The 22,198-nt window shown below is 44.0% G+C and overlaps 1 protein-coding gene across 1 annotated transcript in view; it reads right to left on the bottom strand.

Moving 5' to 3' along the window:
- Positions 1-4,742, bottom strand: part of igf1ra (insulin-like growth factor 1a receptor) — a gene marked incomplete at both ends in the record, with an annotated part of 75,698 nt that extends 70,956 nt beyond the window's left edge. The window contains one exon of the mRNA XM_083666210.1: positions 4,649-4,742. Within this exon, the coding sequence (XP_083522336.1) occupies positions 4,649-4,742 (94 nt within the window). The remainder of the gene's footprint in view (positions 1-4,648) is intronic.
- Positions 4,743-22,198: the final 17,456 nt, after the last annotated feature.

The raw sequence follows: 22,198 nt of genomic DNA, 5'->3' as shown, positions 1-22,198 counted from the left end.
TAGGAGAGCTAACATTAGCCATTACCTCCAAAATGATACAAAAGGCTGCTCCATGGATCATTAAACTCCCCGCCCGTGATGATGTATGTGCGGCTGGCTAGAGATTGCATATGAGCAAATACTCTGACAGGCCACTTTAAACAAGTGTTTAATTAAGCATTGTAAACCTCAGCTGGCAGCCTGGAGGAGCCGTAGGACAGCATTTTGACTGCGCTCTCACAAACTAGCACAGTGACACAGTTTCTCGTCCCCACACACAGGGCCAAGCCAGTGACTCAGGCTGCTGCCACGCTGCGCTGTGCTGCAGTGCGCGAGTCGCACAGAACACACACACACACACACACACACACACACACACACACACACATACTCACACGCATGCACACGCACGCACGCGCACGCATACACACGCACACATACTCGCACGCACACACACACTCAGACTCCCTCGCTGGGGGTGAGACACGACATGTCGACATCACTGCCCCCTCAGCGGAGCCAGGGCTGGGGGGGGGGGGGGCAGAGCACGGAGAGAGAGACCACGCACTCCTAGTCACGAGATGGAATGGGAGCCTCACTGTCTCAGAGAGGGTGCATTCACGTCTGAGTCACTAGTCCCGGTCACGAGGAGTGATGTACCGCAGTGTTCCCTACTCCTCAGCCAAAGGTAGAGGAGAGGAGGGAGGGGGGGTGCTTGGATGTCAAACGCAAAAGCCTCGTCTACCCCTCTCTGTGTAACCTTGGTGACAGCTACCGCCATTCAGATCGTCAGGAGCCATGGACACGGTCGCCACGTAATATGACCGCCAGTATGTCTGCGTGGGACAGGAGGGGGCGAGGCCTGGATGGACTGTGGATGATGCTGATAGGTGGGATTGACTGGCCATAGTATAACAAAAGGACACTAGAGACTAAACAGAAAACATGAATGAGAGCTCTATTCATTCGAAGCCAATATGCCCTCTAGGTGATGATATCATTAATCTCCATTGTGCTTTAACTCCCGAACTTTTTTTCTAGGCTACAACTGAGAAGTCAGGGGGGTGACATTATTAGCCATGCTGGCCAAAAGGACTAGCTCACCTACAGTGCCTGTTAGGGTTAGGGTTAGGGTTAGGGTTAGGGTTAGGGTTAGGGCGGCTAGGGCCTAGGGGGTTGATAGGAGAATGTGTCTTTTGTCAGACTGTCCAGAGGCGGCCCGTGTGAACGGTAAAGCCCAATAAAACAGTTTACAAACTCGCCACACTTCCAATCAACAAAACCATGTCTGTTTCCCTAGCGGGTGTATTTTTGCACATTCTATTTCCAAACACCAACGTTCTCTCTCTCTCTCTCTCTCTCTCTCTCTAATTGTATACTCTCTATATAAAATATAACCTTTGATTCAATTTTTAGATATATATATATAAAAAAATTACCTTTTGGCAACTTTCATATGCTGAAACATATGCTGAAACTTGATTTTGTTGCAGACACAGGATGGGGAAAATGTATATATCCCTTTTCTTCCGTACTATCATTTGTACTCAGGACTGATACCTGAAAGTTCTCAACATCCAGCCTATTAAAAGAGGGTGCTGTAAGATGAGAAACTCCACCCTGTGGCTTTGAGGTCAGTCTCAGAAGAGGGCCATTACCATGCTCTGTGTCACGATCCACTCAGGGACAATGGAACCCCAAAGTTCAAGAGTAAAAGCTTTTCAGCAGCTCCCCTACAGAGTCTGAGGGTCGCTCACCGGCCGGCCCAGCGGGGAGCTGAGAAGTGCATCGCCATGTGATTCACAGTGGATAGGACGCTGGCCTGACGACACTGGTCAATACCCCTGAATCCCTCTCCTTTTTGAATGCTAATTGAGGTCATTCCTTCCCCTCTTTCCATGCCTAAATCATCTCCACTCTCCCACGTCCCCATCCCCTCCTATTTGCAGACAGCCAGTCTCAAATCGATGATATCTACAGGGATACATAAACACTCAAGGAATACAACATCACCAAAACATCACAGGGACAAACGCCCATCCAAAGACAGCAGAGTTCACGGTGTGAAGCTGGTTTCCTGGTTGTCTGTTCTTTTGACTGCCTCAGTGAGAAGGAATACTCTGGTGAGCACTGCATTGGTATTTGAAGTAAATACTGTATAAGCACTTGGTGCCAAGGCAGTGAGAGCACTGAACAACATATCCAATAGCATTACATGGACTGATATGTTTTTAATACACTCATCTTAAAGAGGTGAATAATCACCAAAGATATTCCTGTCCTAACCCATTCAATAACATCTAACATTGAACGTTGAATCTCAAATGATGTTTAGAACATTGAGAAATGCAGATGGTTGGTTCTGAAGGCCCTCTAGTCTATTGATTTTGCAGGAGACATGATTCAGTCACTGTTGGGGCCCTTTGCCCCACCACATGGTGTTTATCCTTAGAGATTTCACTAAGCAGCTTAACAGCAGTCAAACTCAAACACGATCAAAGTGAGCTGTTACAGTAAATATTTCTAATGGCCACAACTTGGCATATATTTTCTGAACATTTTAGATAATTAAATAGTTTTGGCCCATCTTGTCAGAGACACTCGTAGCTATTTCACCAGAGCCAGTGCTACTAATTTTGTATTGTATAGGTTTAAGAGCTTATCTGGGAAAAGACACTTGTTTACACTTCTGTAGAATGGAACAGTTCATCAGTTCACCAGAAAGAGAACCGGTTCATAAGAGCTGTTCAGGAGTGGTTACTGAAGTAGCCTAGTCTTTGTAATGCAAGGTCATGTTAGATCTCTGTCTCACTGACCTTGTCTTGACTAGGATTGTGTATTTGTAGCTATTGTATATATTGTATGAATATTCCAAGTATCAAATGTGAAGTGCCTTTGAGGTGCCCAATGCACTGCCAGTCTTGCCCTAGCTATTGAGGACCACAACGGAAATAAGTCTTGGACTTTATTGTGTTTTATCCTCAATGATTTTATCCTTATACATGTAGGTTTTGTATTTATGTGTGCTTGCTTTTTTAAATAAAATAAATAAATAAAAAAAGTTCTATGTTGTTTTGTTTTGGTACCTATATAAAGGTAATATGTTTAATTTAAGTTTGCTTTATACCTGTGTAATAACACTGTAACTATTTCACTCCACTTCCATATCCAACTACACCATCAAAACAATCACAAAATTACTGTGTAATAACTTATAATTAAGTCATAAATTGAGTGCAATTTGTTATTACATAAGTGGAATAAAGAACTGTTCTATGCAACATGTTGTAAATACCATGTAACTAGACAGGTATAAGAGCGACTTATAATCATATCTTGAGTCATCACATGTCACCCCTGTCATCACATCCCCAAAAGAGACTTGCCCAGCTGGCTGCCATATCATGCCATGCATAGTGTCAGACCTTAAAATAAGGCCGAGCAATCTTCTCCACAAACATCTTTTCTTATTCTACTCCAGTGGTTAACACTGTTTCAATAACCATAGAAGTGAAAGACCCAAGTACTAGGGAAAGCACACAACCTTCTAATACACTATGTTAATGCTATGGAAAATAAATCTCCATCTTTACAAGCTTTTCAGTCTTTCAAAGTCATGATGCTTGTGGGAACTATTTATAAATTCCTGACAGAGAGCTGTTTTTAACATTGGACACATATGGCTACATATGGATCATGGCACTGAAAGTGTAAACAGAGGGATGACTGAGCCGTTGTATTTTGAGAACACCCTGATGTTAAATCAAAATAAGATCTAGAAATCTCAAGGTATATCCCATCACAATTTCCCGTACATAGTTTTCAATAGCCTATATACATTTACCATGTATTTAATGCGCCTGTTTGTTACAAATATTGGGAACTACTTAGATGAAATTTGTGTGGTGACTTGAAGTCCTATGCATTTATAATACGTGTTTCTGTATTTTGATTTATCAAATCCAAAAAGCAAATTTGAGTACGTTCTCTGCGCGCGTGCACGTGCATGCGCAGCACGAAATTGCGACTTAGAAATCGTGCATTAGCACCACTACGAAATGCAAAATGGCCACATGGTCTAAGTAGTAACCTTAATCCTTGGATCCATCCTCGTTCGTTTGCAAGGATGCACCATTTGTACGGCGTCAATTACCAAGGATAAATGACTCAATAATATAGTTTATTTTTATTTTTATTATGAGCTTGAGTAACACTCGAAAAAGCATATGTGTGTCGTGGAAACATGACAACCCGAATTACTACTTTAACATGTAGGCTTAATTGTTCGTAATTTCTAGTGTGTCAACAGAAGGAACCATTTCAAGCGATATCTTATTTAAAATAATATAAATGTTGCTGTATGTTTACTGGCTATGTATTTGAACGGTAGCCTATCTAGTCTGTCCTTTTACGATCGCGTAGCTGGTATTCACTAATACAGTGCAGCTAGACCTGCGAAGTTGTCCTCAACAACAACACAGCTGCTGTAACAAAGTTGTAGTTAAAGATCAAATGCTACAATGTCACACCAGTCCATCATCACAAGCAACATGGCATGATGAGCGGGTGAATACACAAATAACGGCTCAAATGAATTAACTTAAACTTTAGGCTAGAAAAAAAATACATAGCTACCCGGTTATTATAAGTAGGACAGCACGACACTTACTTTCTCCATTTGCGGACCAGAGGCAGATCGTGGAGACAGACAGCATCAGACCCCAAAACAAGGTCGAATTATCCCTCTCTGTCCCAGATCTCATTCCTGTAAATTATTCACCTCTCTAAAAATCAAACAACTTGATTCCTGAATAGAAAATAGTGGGAAATTGAGATGCTGCCACCAAGCTCACAAAAAGTGAAAAACAATAAAAACATGTGGTCCAGCAAATACACTCGTTGACAGTTCGATACAAATCCGTGGTTAGGCTCCTCTTCTTATCAGTCTCAAAATTGAGCGGTGTGTAGTAGGGATTCCCTTAAAAAAATAATACATACAAATAAATTAAACAATTCGTTATTCTTGCCAAACACACAATGATTTAAGGATGGCTGGCAAGACATTCGAGCCACTGATTTTACTCGACAGATGACAGTAATCCGCATCCTCAGTCTCCATCTCTTGAAACACCAGTAAGGATGCGCACGACCTTTTCTGTGTGGCAATTGAACGATATATACTTGTAGACCAGAGAAAATTCCAATTTTCAACCATTAATTGCTGTCAGAAGGATCGGAATAACGAAGAAAACACACGGCCAGGTCTACAGGGTGATGGTTGGGATGACAAATGAATGAACCGTTATTCCGTTCAATGAGCCAGGCTTCAACAGGGTTCGATCCAAAAATATCCGCCAGAACATAAATTGTTTCACCAATTGCACCCCCCTATTCTCCCCCCTGCACTGTCTGTCTTCTCCGTTAACGCAGTCGATCGGTTTTGCAGCGGAAAAAAAGACTTGTGCCACGCAAGAGAAAGGATCTCGAGCTTTATAGCTTCGGTTTGGGTAGAGTACGGTACACTTGCACCCAAAAGCCTCCGTTATTCCGATGAGCCGTTTATTGGTTATATTGTGATGTTTTTATTTTGCCCGGACAGCTCCAGTAAGCAGCAATCCTATTACTTGCTCTCGTTGTCGGTCTCCACTCACTCTGTAGAATCACTGCTGTAAACAAGACTCGGCTCCTCTCTCACAGAAACACGCAGAGAGCCGAGCATGAGGTAAGCCATGGAGAAAAGCTGGAATGGAGTATGCTGCGGGGTGGATAACTACGGGGAATGTTTTCTTCCTTTGACAATGCATTTATTGATCATATAGATTTAAGCCCCGGCAGCATTGTAAACAAAAACAGTTTGAACAAAAAAAAAACATGGAAGCTTTTTGTTTCTACAGCATTTCACATAAGGCATACCACTGGCTTTAAATATCTTTCTTGGATGTGTATAATGTAGCCTAATTCTATGTATAATTATGTATTATATAGCCTATTATGGTATATCATATAGGGGTATATTTAATACAAAATTATTTATTAGGCCTCAAATAATCTATTATTATCTAACTATTTATTCTAATATTTTCATCAACATCACTTTCAGAAGACGCGTGCGTGCGCGGGCAGTGTAAACAAAGACACCGCAGGAACATTCCTAGGCGGCCGGCTGATGGTCTTCTCATCCATCTGATCTGTAGCCATACTGGATCTTATAAGGATCTAGTTGACGTGGTCGTACTTACAATATGTTATGTGCTTATCCAAAGAAGAGAAAACAATAGTTTGTTGAATGGTGGTGTAGACCTAGCATGCATGTGTAATATCTGATAGTGCTAATTAGGCCTATTTCTTATTCTCCGACTAGGATTTATATTGACACAGTATTTAGAATTCAGCTCATGGACATTCTTTGGGCCATATTCCAACAGAACCGGTATCCTATCCTCTGTGTCTGAAATAGCCTATTCAATAAGAAATAAATGTTGCTATAGGGAAAATGCAATTGTCTGAGTGTATTTTTTCATTCAAATTGTAAGAATTGTTTTGTTGGATAGAACGAATGTGGTGGACAGATGATATCATGTTGCAGCAGCACACAGAGAAAGCTAATTCACTCAAAATAGAGATTAAAAAGATTACAATTAGGTGACCATGATGATACATGTTAGTGTCAACCTTGATAAACAAATAAACAAATATCTCCGAAGTTCAAAATTGTCTATATTGGACCTGAAATATATAGCCTGTAGCCATGTGAAGGATGATAGATAGATAGATAGATAGATAGATAGATAGATAGATAGATAGATAGATAGATAGATAGATAGATAGATTTCCAAATGTCCAAATAAAAGCACATTTCTCTGGTGATGTATTAAATCAAACCTTACCCAGTTCCACATGTTTGATGTGCACATACTTTGCCTGTGACACACAATCGCCATAAGCAAGCAAATAGTAAAATGCGTCACAGAATTTCATTCAAATGCACGGATTGGACTTAATATTAGCATTCATTCATCCACGGTCTCTGTGGGTTGTTTTGCATAAACAGCGCGCAATGGGTGGGACACAAATGATCAATAATTCTGCTTCAGTTAAATTAAGATAGGCTATTCGGTTTGAATGCATTTCAAATTTGAATAACATAATCTGTCTCAAATTCACATTTTAAAATCGTGGTGTAAAAGAAACGGCATAGTTACAATTGAAATGCTGAAAGTTTTATGGTCAGGTTATGCCTAATAGCCCTAACTATTCAAACAATTATTTCAATATGTCTTTATGTGTTTCTTTATTGCATTATGTCCAACCAAATGCTAGTTTTGTGTTGTCAAAATAATCATTGAAGCAATTGGAGTGAAGCAAATGTACATATGTTGAAAATGACAAATTAGAATTTGATCACGCTTACTATTACTGTAGCTCAGGTTTGAAATGGTTTCTACAGATTTGATATATTAAGATATACACTCACTGAGCACTTTATTAGGAACGCTATACTAATACTGGGTAGGGCCTCCCTTTGCTCTCAAAACAGCCACATCAATTCTTTGTGGCATTGGTTCCACAAAATGTTGGAAACATTCCTTTGAGATTCTGGTCCATGATGACATGATGGCATCACAAAATTCCTGCTGATTTTTCAGGTGCACTTTCAAGCTGTGAATCTCCCGTTCTAGTAGCCATTAGAAGATGGGGAAATTGTGGCCATGAAGGGATGCACATGGTCAGCAACAATACTCAAATAGGCTGTGGCATTCAAGCGATGATTGATTGGTATTAACGGGCCCAAAGTGTGCCAAGAAAACATTCCCCACACCATTCCACCACCTCCACCATGAGAAGGTGTACAGGTGTTCGTAATAAAATGTTTGGTGAGTGTACATGCATCAAGTGAAGATATCGCAACCCAACTGCAAGAGATGGTCAATGCCACAAGATGGCAGTCCAGCCTAAATAACACTGGTTGTGACAACCGTAGCTAAAAATGTGTACCAGGGGAGGCTGGTGGAGGTGGAAATCAGAGGACGGGCTCATTGTAATGCATGGAACAGATATACATGTGAGCACAAACTCCCACAAATGCTGACACAGACATACAGACGTGTGTGCACACACACACACACTGTTCTCGATGAAAGGTAAGAGTTCTATATACGCATTACAATAAGATTGATATAAGATAGCAATCCTGCATCAATCTTACTGTAATGTGTATATAGAACTCTTACCTTTAAATGTCTGAAACAAAAATGACTGACCAATTGTAGTTGCTGTCCTGTATATGACCTGTTCGAGGTGCCATGAGTCTTCTGAGAGAGGAAATGAGCTTTAAATTGACCAAAAAATGAAAATGAAACCCTAAGCCCCTGACAGGCTGGGGTTCAGGCTGACCAGATACCAAACATGCATCTAGACTGAGCTCACCTCTCTCTCTGTGTGTGTGTGTGTGTGTGTGTGTGTGTGTGTGTGTGTGTGTGTGTGTGTATGTGTGTGTGTGTGTGTGTGTGTATTAGTAATCTGAACAGCCACAAGTGTGAATGTCACGTGTGCAATCTAACAGAGAATCCAGATGAGAAACTCCAGTAACAGATAAGTTGGGTCACCATCATGACATCATAACAAGGGTTTGACTCACATTGATGTCACATTCATACTTGCTTTATGTCTGTGTTTCATCACAAGCCTGCAACTAAGTTCCATGTAGTCGATTAGCCCTGAGAGACATAAAGCACATAGATAAGACATTCAACAGTGCTCACATACAGTTCATATATGGCACCAAAAGTAAATATTGATCCCATGAACGCACTGTGAGGTACAGTGTTTTTTGATAAACAGTTGGCCTTGTTTTGTAAATAATTCCCAAACTACCTGACATATGAAACCGCACCATGAAACGAAACACCTGAAAACAATCTAATGCAGTTGTTCCCATGGGGGTTACTGCAGACACAGACATACAGAAATTGCCATGTACCCTCCAAGATTCAGCACAGGTTAATTCTTCCCCCCCAATCATTTCTTTAAAATGTATAAAAGTCATTCGGCACACCACGCCTCCTCTGTTCAGCCGCTCTGTCTATTCGCGCCCCTCCCCTAGTGGGTGCTGCTCAACCTCAGACAAACCTGCAAATATAGCGAATGACTGAGGCGTGGCTCAGAATCAGAAACATGTGGTTTTGCAAGCATTGGGGGGAAGTGTTGTGAGAGATGGACCATACTGTTATCTCCCCTTCCGGGAAGATTATATGGCCCTCCCTCGTCTCCTCTTTGTCAAATCAAATCACACCTCTATCCTGTTGCAAACCACCTAGAGATAGATAGATAGATAGATAGATAGATAGATAGATAGATAGATAGATAGATAGATAGATAGATAGATAGATAGGTACTTTATTGATCCCCGAGGGGAAATTAAGGTGTAACAGCAGCTCATATCACAAACAATAACAAGATAAAGTGACTAATAAAATAAAATAGACATCTGAAACATTATGTACAGTAAGAACAGTCCAAGAACAATCCCCCAGCCTGACTCTGATCACCCCGATCGAGCTGTACAGTCTTATTGCGGCAGGCAGAAAAGATCTCCTATAGCGCTCCTTAGTGCAACGTGGTTGTAATAATCTGTGTCATGGAGGGGATGGGAGGGATTGTCCATGATGGTCAGGAGTTTGGTCCTCATCCTCCTATTGGCCACCTCCTCCACAGTGTCCAGGGTGACACCGAGGACAGAACCAGCTTTCCTAATAAGCTTGTTCAGCCTCTTGGTGTCAACTTCCTTGAAGGTGCCCCCCCAGCATACCACCGTGTACAGCACTGTGCTGACCACCACTGACTGGTAGAACATGTTCAGCAGAGTCCTGCACATGCCGAAGGACCTGAGCCTCCTCAGGAAATAAAGATGGCTCTGGCCCGTCTTGTACAGGACATCTGTGTTACCTGTCCAGTCCAGTTTATTGTCCAGGTGCACCCCTAGGTACTCCGGACCACCCCAGGTACTCCGCACCCTCAGGTAGCTCTGGACCACTTCCACGTCCTCTCCCTGGATGGAAACAGGAGACAGGGGGACCCTAATCTTCCTAAAGTCCAGCACCATCTCCTTTGTCTTGCTGATGTTGAGTAGCAGGTGGTTCTGCTCACACCACTCAACCAAACTGTCCAAGTTCAAGGTATAGAGGGTGAAGAGGAAGGGAGCCAGAACTGTCCCCTGGGGGGTGCTAGTGCTGCTCACCACCCAGTTCGACACACATCCCTGCAGCCATACAAACAGTGGCTACGTACTACGGGCTGTATGGTGTTAAATGCAGTGCTGCCAGCCTTATGGGAGTGAGCTCTGTGTAGCAGGTAGATGATGGCATCATCCACACCAGAATTTCGAGTGAATCTCCTCATAAGTCTGTGTGTGTGTGTGTGTGTGTGTGTGTGCGTGCGTGCGTGCGCCTTCTTTCAATTATTACAAAGCAATGTGGTATGTTTATGATAAAGCATATTCATCCATCTGACATGATATATTCAACTCCACATGGTAAACATACTCTTCATAACATGTATGAGAGAAGTGTCACAGGCCTACACTTTCATTAGCGTTAATGCCATCGCTAAACTTTACCCAAACACAATATCTCTGCCAGAGAAATGGTCCATTCCTTGAATATCGATTCTCACCCAGATAAGCTGAAAGCAGCATTACACCTGAGCAAACAGTCCAGCGAATACCTCTCGGTTTCACGTGTTACAAACCTGCTCGAAATGTTCGGAGGTTTCTCAACCAAACGGCATGTATTTAGCACACTGTCCGAGAGCAATTCATCTGAAACCACAAAGACGCGCAATCCTGGGCCCATTGCGCACCTGCCTTGCCAGCTCTTTTTACGCACTGACATTTTTCACCCAGCAAGTAGGCCAAACTTGCACTGCCAACTTGTCTCGTACACAATTCAAATGTAGACATTCTTAGTTTATAAATACAAATAAAATATCCGATGTGATTGGATACTTTCGCCTAATCAATAATGGGACATAAAAGTCTCTCTACAATATCTTATTTTCTATTTCGCAAGCTACAGTAGGGGCGGCGTTTTTAAAGCCCATGATATATGAGTGTGTGGGCCAACAACCGCATAATTTGATTAGGGCCTACTTTTCAAAAACATTTTGTGAAGACTTCTTTTACTGTAGCTAAATGTGTCACTAATAGAATTCCATAGAATTCCTTGAATTCTTAATGCTACGTCATCGAATGTTGAAGTTGAGAGGAATCCGAATCCATCTCTTCTATCGAGCATCACAATACAGACACATTCTTCTAACTTCTGAAGAACTCCATCAATTAGTTCTTCTTTGCTCGCAAACAAGACAGTCACATAGCGACAACCTTACATTTTACAATATTAATTACGGACGACAATGGACGACCATTACTTTTCATGTGAGAATACAATATTATAATTCAAATTGTAGTTTTAAAATGCAGACTTGTATTGAAAATGTAAACCTTAGTGCATGGGGTTATCATTGAAATGTAGGTGAAATTGGCTCAAATCACTGTATACTGTTTTTCTTGTTACCAAGCAATACAACAAACAAATACTGTTAAATATCTCATGCATTGGTGTAGGGTTTATTATTAATGGCTTTTAAAATACTTTCTGTAGTTTTTAAGAGTTCTGAGAGGGTTTGTTGTCAAATATCCTTTGCCTTCAGAGACAAAATCAGTTGTGTTTACCCCATGTTTCCATGGTGTTTCTTTCAGACTTCTCAGATGAGAGGGTGAATCAACTCAATGCCCTCAAAGGGCCTGACAGCCAATACATCGCCCAGAGCTTCGCTGAGATGTTGGGAGAGAAGTATTGCTATGCCCCAGCAGGCTGTGAGGACTTCCTACTCTGGGTGGATGACTGTTCCCCAGCCTCACCCCACACTCTGGATGACTGTTCCCCAGCATCACCCCCCACTCTGGATGACTGTTCCCCAGCATCACCCCCCACTGTGGAGGCCAACCTGCACGCTGCTGCCCAGGCAGCCCTTGACAGCATGGAGTGGGAGACGAAGATGACAGTGGATTCTGCTGAGTTTCAACTCCTCCTAGCGATGGGAGAGGAGTATGATCAGAGCTGTTTTGCTACCAGCCTGCTTCCTTCTGGTGAGCACCTCAAGCCAACGTCAGTGGTTGACATCAGCCTGCCCCATCCTGGTGAGGACATCACACCAGCAGCAGTCAGTGGTACCAGCCTGCTCCCCCAGGCCAAATCCATGTCCCAGTCCTTCCGTGAGCTACTGGGTGAGAAATACTTATATGCTCCAGCAGCCTGCGACAGCTCTCTGCTCAGGGTGGATGAACACTCCCCATCCTCACCCCCCACTCTGGGCACCAGCCTCCAGCCCGGAGCCTCAGGTGTGGCAGACCTTGACAGCATGGTGTGGGAGCCCATGGTGATAATGGACTCAGCTACTATTCAACTTCTGCTGGAGTTGGAAGAGGAACATGAGCAGAGCGGTTCTGTTACCAGCCTGGTCCACCCTAGTGAGGACTTCAAGCCTGCTGCAGTGGTTGACACCAGCCTGCTCCACCCTGGCAAGGACCTCATGTCCAATGCAGCCAGCCTGCTTCTGTCTGGTGAGGAGGTCAAGTCTTCTGAAGCCAGCGTGCTTCAGCCTCGCCAGGACCTGAAGCCAGCTGTGACTGACACCAGCCTGGTCAACTCAAACCAGGACCTCAAACCTGCAGTGACTGATACCAGCCTTCTCCAGACAAGTGAGGACTTCAAGTCCAGTGCAGCCAGCCTGCTTCTGTCTGGTGAGGAGGTCAAGTATTCTGAAGCCAGCGTGCTTCAGCCTCACCAGGACCTGAAGCCAGCAGTGACTGACACCAGCCTGGTCAACTCAAACCAGGACCTCAAACCTGCAGTGACTGATACCAGCCTTCTCCAGGCAAGTGAGGACCTCAAGAGCAGTGCAGCCAGCCTGCTTCAGCCTAATCAGGACCTGAAGCCTGCTGCAGTGGTTGACACCAGCCTGGTCCACCCTGGTGAGTGCCTCAAAGAGGCTGTTGATGCTACCAGCCAGTGCAAGGACCTTAAGCCTGCTGCAGTGATAGATAGCAGCCTTCTCCATCCTGGTGAGGACCTCAAGTCCAGTGCAGCCAGCCTTCTTCAGCCTAACCAGGACCTGATGTCAGCAGTGACTGACACCAGCCTGGTCAACTCTAACCAGGACCTCAAGCCTGACAAAACTGTAAGCAGTAGTCCTACTGTCCCTCTCTGTTACACTGTTGTATTGTTTATTCTCATTATAGATCTTTATTATCTTTATTAACACATTATTCATTTATTTTACTAGTTGCTGGAATATCCAGTTCATCGCTGTTCTGTAAAGGGTTTTTCTGCATTTTTTCTTCTCAGGTCATGGCCGCCCTAAAGCCAGCAGTGACTGACACCAGCCTGGTCAACTCTAACCAGGACCTCAAACCTGCAGTGACTGATACCAGCCTTCTCCAGGCAAGTGAGGACATCAAGTCCAGTGCATTCAGCCTGCTTCAGCCTAGCCAGGACCTGATGTCAGCAGTGACTGACACCAGCCTGGTCAACTCTAACCAGGACCTCAAACCTGCAGTGACTGATACCAGCCTTCTCCAGGCAAGTGAGGACATCAAGTCCAGTGCAGTCAGCCTGCTCCAGCCTAACCAGGACCTCAAGCCTGCTGCAGTGGTTGACACCATCCTGGTAAAGCCTACTAAGGTGAAAGGGAGGAAGAAAGGAGGTGGATGCTTCCGTGGCCTTTGGAGAGCCATTAGAAGGGGTCGAGGAAAAGACAAACCTGTAAGCAGTTTTTTGTTAGTTGTTTGTTATTATCTTGTAACACTGTTACTGTCTGTCACACTGTCGTACTATTTACTCTCATCATGCAAGTCATGCTTGGTTGACGCTGTTATCATCAGTGTGAACAAACTGTGTATATTGAAATGTGATGTGAAGAACGTGTATAGTTGTTGTATAGAGTAGCTGGAATAGCCAGTAAAAAGTGTTCTTTATTTTTCTAAGGCTAACCTCGTTCCTACAGGAGCAGAGGACAGCCAGAGTGTTGAGAGCAACACCTCAGGACATAGTCCAGGAGGAGAGCTGCAGTTCTCGTGAATACTGCATGCCTTTCATGGTTGCAGAGTGACACCTGTTTCTCCTTTGTGTTTTCCCCCTTCCTCCTTGGGTTAGGGTTACTTACCCGCCCCCCGCCCACCTGTCACACCAAATTTATATTTCTACTTCAGTAAAATTATTTCATTGCATTAACATGTGTTTTGTCCAATATGTTTTGTCAATGATAAGTCAAAGAACATGACCTTCACAATGCTGCCAGCCTTATCTAAATGGGAGTGAGCTCTGTGTAGCAGGTAGATGATGGCATCATCCACACCAATGTCTGCCTGGTAGGCAAACTGCAGGAGGTCCAAGGATGTCTTCACCAGGGGCCTCATGTGTGCTAGCACCAGTCTTTCCATAGTCTTCATGATGTGGGATGTCAAGACTACCAGTCTATAGTCATTTAGAACACTGGGGTTCCATTTCTTTGGTGCCGGTACCAGGCAAGATGTTTTCCACATTGATGGGACCTTTTCCAGACAATGGAAAGGGAGGGAGACAATGAGCCCCGAGTCAAACCTGTTGAAGAACTGGTTCAACTTCTCGTTAGCCCTGTCCAGATCTCCAGCCACTTGCGGGTCGTTAGCCTGTTTGTAGCCGGTGAACTTTCTTACGCTGCTCCACATCTCTCTTGTGTTGTCCTGCAAGCTGTCCTCCATCTTCCACCTGTAGGTGTCCCTGCTCTCCTTCAGCTTCTCCTTGAGCTTCCTCTGCACCCGCTTCAGTTCTTCCTTGCAGAGGCTGAAACAGGAAGAAGACATGGTTAGATATATTCTACACAGCTTCAGTTACAGGTTTGATCAGGAAGTGCATCGATGACGTTCCCACAGTAACTGTCCCTACATTCCCCAACAAGAAGCTGTGGGTTATAGTCCAGTAGGTCAGTGCCAAAATTGTTCACTTTTGGCATGCTTGCTTATTTTAAACTAGAAACTCCAAACCAACTTTAGAATGTTGAAGCCAGACTTATTATAATGTTGAATGGATTGAGCTTCTAATTCCAATTTCGCCCAGTCTCAACACAGTGTTTTTTCTGGATGCCCCCCCCCCCTCGCCACTCTCTCTCTGACTATGTCTCCCTTCTCAGTAGTCGCAGTGGAAGAAGTAACACAAAGTAGGCATGGCTTAGTCATGCACTGCCACTGCCCATATTGGACAGCGACTGGACGGAGTGGAACCTCGGGCTCAAAAGACACAGCGGTGTGCTCTATCTTGCGCTTAAAGGGCCAGTGCCCTTTATTCCAAATATAACATTTTTATACCTCTTTGGACTTACCCATTTTTCCTGGATCCAGAATCCCCAGTCAAACTAAACCTCCTTGTTGAACTTTTATCCTTGTGTGGTGTGTATCTATGTGTGTATCAGTGAACCAGAGAACTTTGTATTCTAGCCCTCTTGGCTACTGTGACACTTCATTGTTGGCGTAGTCAGCAGGATCTCTGGTTCACGAGCACATGTGGATGCACAAGACCAAGGGCCAGCAGTGCCCATAGCTGTGCAGAACCAGGCAGTAGCGCCCCCCAGTGGCACCTAACACAATGTGGCCTTGGTTTAGGGGAGCACCACGGGCCCTGAAATTGTAGAAAGTTTGAGGAATGGTCGACCAAAACAACAAAGTTGATATTTTCTTTCCTTTTTAGAGGGAGAAGCAGAACAACAGATACAGTAATTAGACACCAACAATAGAGATACTACTGGTAAAATCCTTCTGCTGTCCCATTACTGTATATGGGGAATGTGTATCTGAAGCTAATCTGTGAAAAAGATTTTTCAATGCAAAATAGAGCATAGGAGAATCTATAGAAGCATCTGTACTTTGTTTACAAGAGGCTTTCCAGAAATGGAAATTGGTCGAGCCAGATGGGTCAACTAACAGATAAAGTGATCATCGGGCTACAATCTGGCTCTCTAAAAAATTACCTCCAGGGGCAATTAAGACAACATTCCCAAATGTCATTCTCTAATCTGTCATAAGAAGGAAAAAGCCCTAGAGGCACAAGGAGTGTGGAGACTGCAAACCTGGCAGCCTGTCACTGTAACAGAGTCCTCCTTACAGGTCGCTGGAGCACAGTTAAAAGAGCACAGGATGGAAGGAAGTCGTTGCACAAGGAACTTATTATGAAAGAGTGGCAACTTGTAGAAACAGCCCATGCACATAAGGGGGTACCATGGATATTATCGTCCTTCACCACGTCTCTGATGCGATGGTCAAGGTCGTCTGGTCATGTGTGTGTGTGTGTGTGTGTGTGTGTGTGTGTGTGTGTGTGTGTGTGTGTGGATAAATCTTGCCCACCCCAGCCACGGCCTTTGCTCTACGCTACTGTCTGGTAGACTGTGTGTCGCAAACATGATTCTCAATAATGTCCAGGTTATAAAGGTGACCAAACAATAAACAATGTTCGTCAGGGAGCGTCTCCGGTATATAAGGGGTTACTGTGGATATGAGCGTCCTTCATCACATCTACGATGCGATTGGTCAAGGTCGTCTGGTCATGGCGGTGTCTGAAGAAAGCCCAGAAGATCACCAAGGACCTCAACCACCCCAGCCACAGCCTGTTATCTCCGCTAGTGTCTGGCAGACTGTGTCACGAACACATAGTTCCAAATCAGAAGATAAGATGAGGTTAAGGTGGATAATAGATCAGCTATTTCTTACTTGTATTAGCAGAATCTGTGAGTGGAAATACAGTGAGTGAATGAAGACAATGCATATGCAATGTTGTTTATCACTGGAATAAAGTTTAGTGTTGCAAAACTTGCCTATCCTACCGATATTCTACCACGGTTTTGAAGGAGCAGGGAATTCTCAATAATGATCATAATGATGATGAATGGTAGGTGACCTTTGACTCTGATGACAGGCTGGAGACTGAAGGGTGGAGAGATGGGTGTGCAGCTAACTAACTGACATGCCGTCACAACCCAGCTTGTGACTGAAGGAGCAGGGAATTGCTCATAATCCCGGTTTGGACTTAATGCATTTGTACTACATATGTATGACATATTTAGCTGAATTGCTATTGGCCAAAAGATCCACCAATCAAACACAGCATTGGAAGTTGGAAATGTCAATCATCTGGCAAATTTGCAAATCTGATCTGGGATCAGCGTCTAGGATTAACTTCACCCACTAGCATTCTTTGCACTTGAGGTCTTACAACTTATAAATGCATGGTTTTTGACATCTTGCTACCTCTAAAATAATATATACATACATCCATGTTAAGATCGAGTAGCAACATATTAACTGCAAGAGATGAGAGATTCCACAAGATGGCAGTCCAACCTAAATAACTCTGAATGTGACAAAGATAAATATGTATACATGCATACACACACACACACACACACACACACACACACACACACACACACTTAATAGATAGATAGATAGATAGATAGATAGATAGATAGATAGATAGATAGATAGATAGGTACTTTATTGATCCCCGAATCTTATTGCGGCAGGCAGAAAAGATCTCCTATAGCACTCCTTAGTGCAACGTGGTAGCAGGTGGTTCTGCTCACACCACTCAACAAAACTGTCCACTGTAATGGCAAAACATTTATTTGTACTATTTTGTTTAAGTCTTACATGAAATGTATTGACGTTGTTGTGACCCAATGTACTTTGTTATTTTCCATTATGTGACTGAGGAAGAACCAAAACTGACTGCTCCTTCTCTCATACAATAGACAGTGTGTGACCTTGGAACACTCCTAACTGCAGGCTGAGGTTTGAGATAGTGGCTCACAACGCCTATGCTTCTTTCCCAGCTTCTTTATCAGCAAGCAGGTGCAAGAGATGTTTACCCCTAGACCTATGACGTACGAGCATTGGAGTTAAGGACGGTCCTCTCCTCCGCCACGGCATCAGTCTCTGAATCCACACTGTTGGTGAAGGAATGCTGATCCAGCTGTAAACAATGTTGTCTAAACTTTGTATATGCATTAAAACTCTCAACTGAGACCAAACATCGTTTATTGTTGTTCAATGAAAGATTTCCATCACACCACCAGTACTCAGTCTTCTGGCTTCCACTGACATATCCCACAATAGCAGAATCATCCGAGAACTTCTGTAGATGGCAAGTATCTGTGTTGTGCCTAAAGTCCAAGGTATAGAGGGTGAAGAAGAAGGGATCCAGAACGGTCCCCTGGGGGGAGCCAGTGCTGCTCACCACCCAGTCCGACACACATCCCTGCAGCCATACAAACTGTGGCCTGTTGGTCAGGTAGTTCCTAATCCAGGAAACAATGGGGGAGTCCACCTGCATCCTCAGCAGCTTATCCGCAAGTATTAAGGGCTACATGGTGTTAAATGCACTGGAGAAGTCAAAGAACATGACCCTCACAGTGCTGCCAGCCTTATCTAAATGGGAGTGAGGTCTCTGTAGCAGGTAAATGATGGCATCATCCACACCAATGTCTGCCTGGTAGGCAAACTACAGGGGGTCCAAGGATGTCTTCAGCATGGGCCTCATGTGTGCTAGCACCAGTCTTTCCATGGTCTTCATGATGTGGGATGTCAAGGCTACCGGTCTATATTCATTCAGATCACTGGGGTTCCTTTTCTTTGGAGGCAGTGGCAGTGGTGTCGGGGGGCAGAATGATGGGGGGCACTGAAGAGTTGTGAAGTGAGGAAATGGTGGGGCTGGAGGAGGAGGAGGGGAATAGAGGGGCGGTGTGAATGGAGTCAGAGAGGCTGGAGAGGGAGAGGGAAGGGGGGAGGGTACTGGATGGGACAAAGGGGTAGGTGAGAGGTGTGAATGGGTCCAGACAGGGCAGGGAGAGGGGGGGGGGGGGGGGGCTGGTCCGGTAGCTGAGCAGGGCTGGAGGAGCTGGGGGTAGGAGAAGGAGGACAGTGGAGAGTCGTTGATGGAGCTGGGGGGAGGGAGACAATGAGCCCCTGAGTCAAACCTTTTAAAGAACTGCTTCAACTCATTGGCCCTGTCCAGATCACCAGCCACTTGCGGGTCGTTAGCCTGCTTGTCGCCGGTGATCTTCCTCATGCTGCTCTACACCTCTCGTGTTGCTGAATATTACACACATATCATCAACGCAGGTCACCTCATGTTAACAATGTTTAAAAACACTTTTGATAAAGATATACAGTTAGGTCCATATATATTTGGACTCTGACACAGTTTTTGTTATTTTAGCTGTTTACCAAAACATATTCAAGTTCTATAATAAAGACTCTCAGCTTTAATTTGAGGGTATTCACATCCAAATTGGAGGAAGGGTTTAGGAATTACAGCTCTTTAATCTGTAGCCCCCTCTTTTTCAAGGGACCAAAAGTAATTGGACAATTGACTCAAAAGCAGTTTCATGGACAGGTGTGGGCTGTTCCTTTGTTATTTCTTTATCAATTAAGCAGGTAAAAGGTCTGAGTTGATTCCAAGTGTCGCATTTGCATTTGGAAGCTGTTGCTGTGAACACACAACATGCGGTCAAAGGAGTTCACAATGCAAGTGAAACAGGCCATCCTGATACATTGCAGTTTCTAGTAGGACGGGTCCTTATAATTTATGTTTTAGAACAAATATATTGAGAGTGGGTGTTGAAAAATGCAGGGCTATAGCAGAAAGCTCAGGCTTAAGGGTACAGTAGAGAGGTTTATGTGAGATATAGAGAGAGTGTTTTTTCACACCAATGAGGGTATTTTGAAGCATATTAGAAGTGAGGCAGGAATTATTAACCCAAAAATAAAATAAGGAAGGGAAATTAGGAGCACAGGATGCCTGGTTCCCTCGCTGTCTGCTTGCAAATATAGCCTACAAGCTTTAACTTTATGTGCTGGGTTTAGAGGGGTTATTGTTTAAACTGTTGTGTTGTTGTGTTTGTTTCTGAGATATTTGTGTAAAAGGAGACGGATGTTTTTGTGCAGAGGAATACTGTTTAGAAGAAGGATGTGTGTGAACTAAAAAGAGAGTTGGGAGGGGCTGTTGTGTGTGCTCTGATGTGAGTAAGGGAATTGTGTGCCAAGTCGTGGCTACGGGTCAGCTCTCTCGCTCGCTCACACACTTACTATTTCTTTATGCACACACGCATATACAAACATTCTAGAACTCACTCATACACAGACACACACAAACCTAGTTCACACGGACATGTGTATCCGCGTGTACAAAGTGCAGACCAATACAGGCACACTCACGTACATATACAAACGTAAGCTGGCACACACTCAAGCGTAAAGACAACATACTCATACTATAACTCACAGGTTAGAGCATACAGTACACATTTGATTGATACCGATTGAGCTATAACTACAGGGCTTGCCAGAAACGGCGTGCTGGGGGGGGAAGCGAGGAGATAGGGAGATTGGCAGGACACCTGCCTGGTACCTGGTCGTAGGTTTGGTTTGAGCCACTCAATTGCTGGGGAGCTTGGTTGATGAGACAACCTGGCCATCTGGAGAGTTGATTATTTGTGATTGATTGTCCGGAGGCCAAAGTGTGTCATTGCTTGATATTGCTTGTTCACGCAAAATTAATTAAGTGTTAAGTGGTTAGTTGCCAAGTTACTTAATTGGTTGTTCAGAAGCATAATTGCTAGTTGTTAATTGTTAATTGTTAGCTTTTAGTTGTTAATTGTCTGTTGTTAATTGTAAATGTATAGTTGTTAATTGGTATGTGTTAATTGTTCATTTTTAATTTGTAAATTAATTGGGGGGGGGGATTGCTAAATTTTTCGCTTGAACGGGGAATTGTGTTTGGGTGGCTCGAAAGGCTGCGAGTATTGTGAATCCGGTACTGGATAGTGGGCTGTGGGGCAACATGGCCACTGCCCTGGCAACAGTGAATAATAATCAAAGCAAATCAAATAATAATCAAAGCAGCTCTTCTGTTGGAAAAGAAGATAAGAGAAGTGGGCCAGAGATGGGAGCGAAGAACCAAGAATCTCACTACCCAATGGCCAAAGGGTGGCACATTGATATATGCCTGTGTGAGGAGATGGCAACCCTCATAAAGAATCATAAAGTGAATGAAAAAGGAGCTAAATGACTGGAAAAGAGAAAAGACGAACTGGCTGTGATAGATATGTTCCTGCTACAAAGAAAAGAGTGGGCAAAGACAACTAAGAAATGCAAAGAGGTGTTGAAGAAGGAGGGGGAAAAAGCTTCACCCCCACCGTATGGAGCCCAGATGCCAGTAACCAAGATTGACATGACGGGAGATTATACGCAATTGGAGGAGATTGGGGGACCCGGAACCATACGTAATCTCAGATCTGGGAGACTATATCCAGAAGTGGTACCCCCACCACGAGCCAAGAAAGGGGCAAGAGGAGGATTCCAACCAGGGGTGAAGAAAAAAATCCTCAACACAGAACGCTGGGGGTCCAGCGAGAATGCTGGAAGCGAAGACGTCGTCGGACGGCCAGACAGAGGAGGAGGCTCTGGACCGAAAAAGAGAGACAGCCAAAAAAGAGGAAGACGGAGCCGTAGGGGGAGATTCATCCCCACCCCAAAGAATGCCTTGGACTCCCATTGGAATCAGAACGGCCAACCCACAAGTGCTTGTCTGTCAGGGATTGATAAGTAGACTGCCAATCATCCACGAGAGGGCTCACAAGTGGGCCTTCGTGGAAGAGACTGTGGGATATTTATTGGCGATAGGGAATATGAAAGCCCTGCTGGGGAGACTGTTGGGACTAGGCACCATGGAGGAGGTGTTGGGTGCAGTCATTTATTAAGTTGAGGTCTGATTTGTGTGCTGTTCCACTACTGTTAGCGGAACTTACCTTTTTTGTTGACGGATCATGCTATCGGGATTTAGAGGGGTTTAAAGCGGGTTATGTATAGTACAGCTAAGATTGGATGATACTTTGGTGACTAGACAGCCCCCAGATTTGGCATACCAAGTATGATAATGGCCGGGAGTTTATTGACAAAACGGTAAAAAGGAGTTTACCAGAAATTGGGAATAAAACAGAGACTACCTGTGCCGGCATATAGGCATTTGCATAAGGGACCGGGGTTGGATGTGTTAGAAAAGGATATAAAAACCTTTGTACAACAAATAGCTCACATCCACCGAGTTATATATCTACAGGAAAAGGAGAAGGA

Source organism: Argentina silus, assembly GCF_951799395.1.
Source record: "Argentina silus genome assembly, chromosome: 3".
NCBI lineage: Eukaryota > Metazoa > Chordata > Actinopteri > Argentiniformes > Argentinidae > Argentina > Argentina silus.
This window is presented reverse-complemented; position numbering and strand designations above follow the sequence as displayed.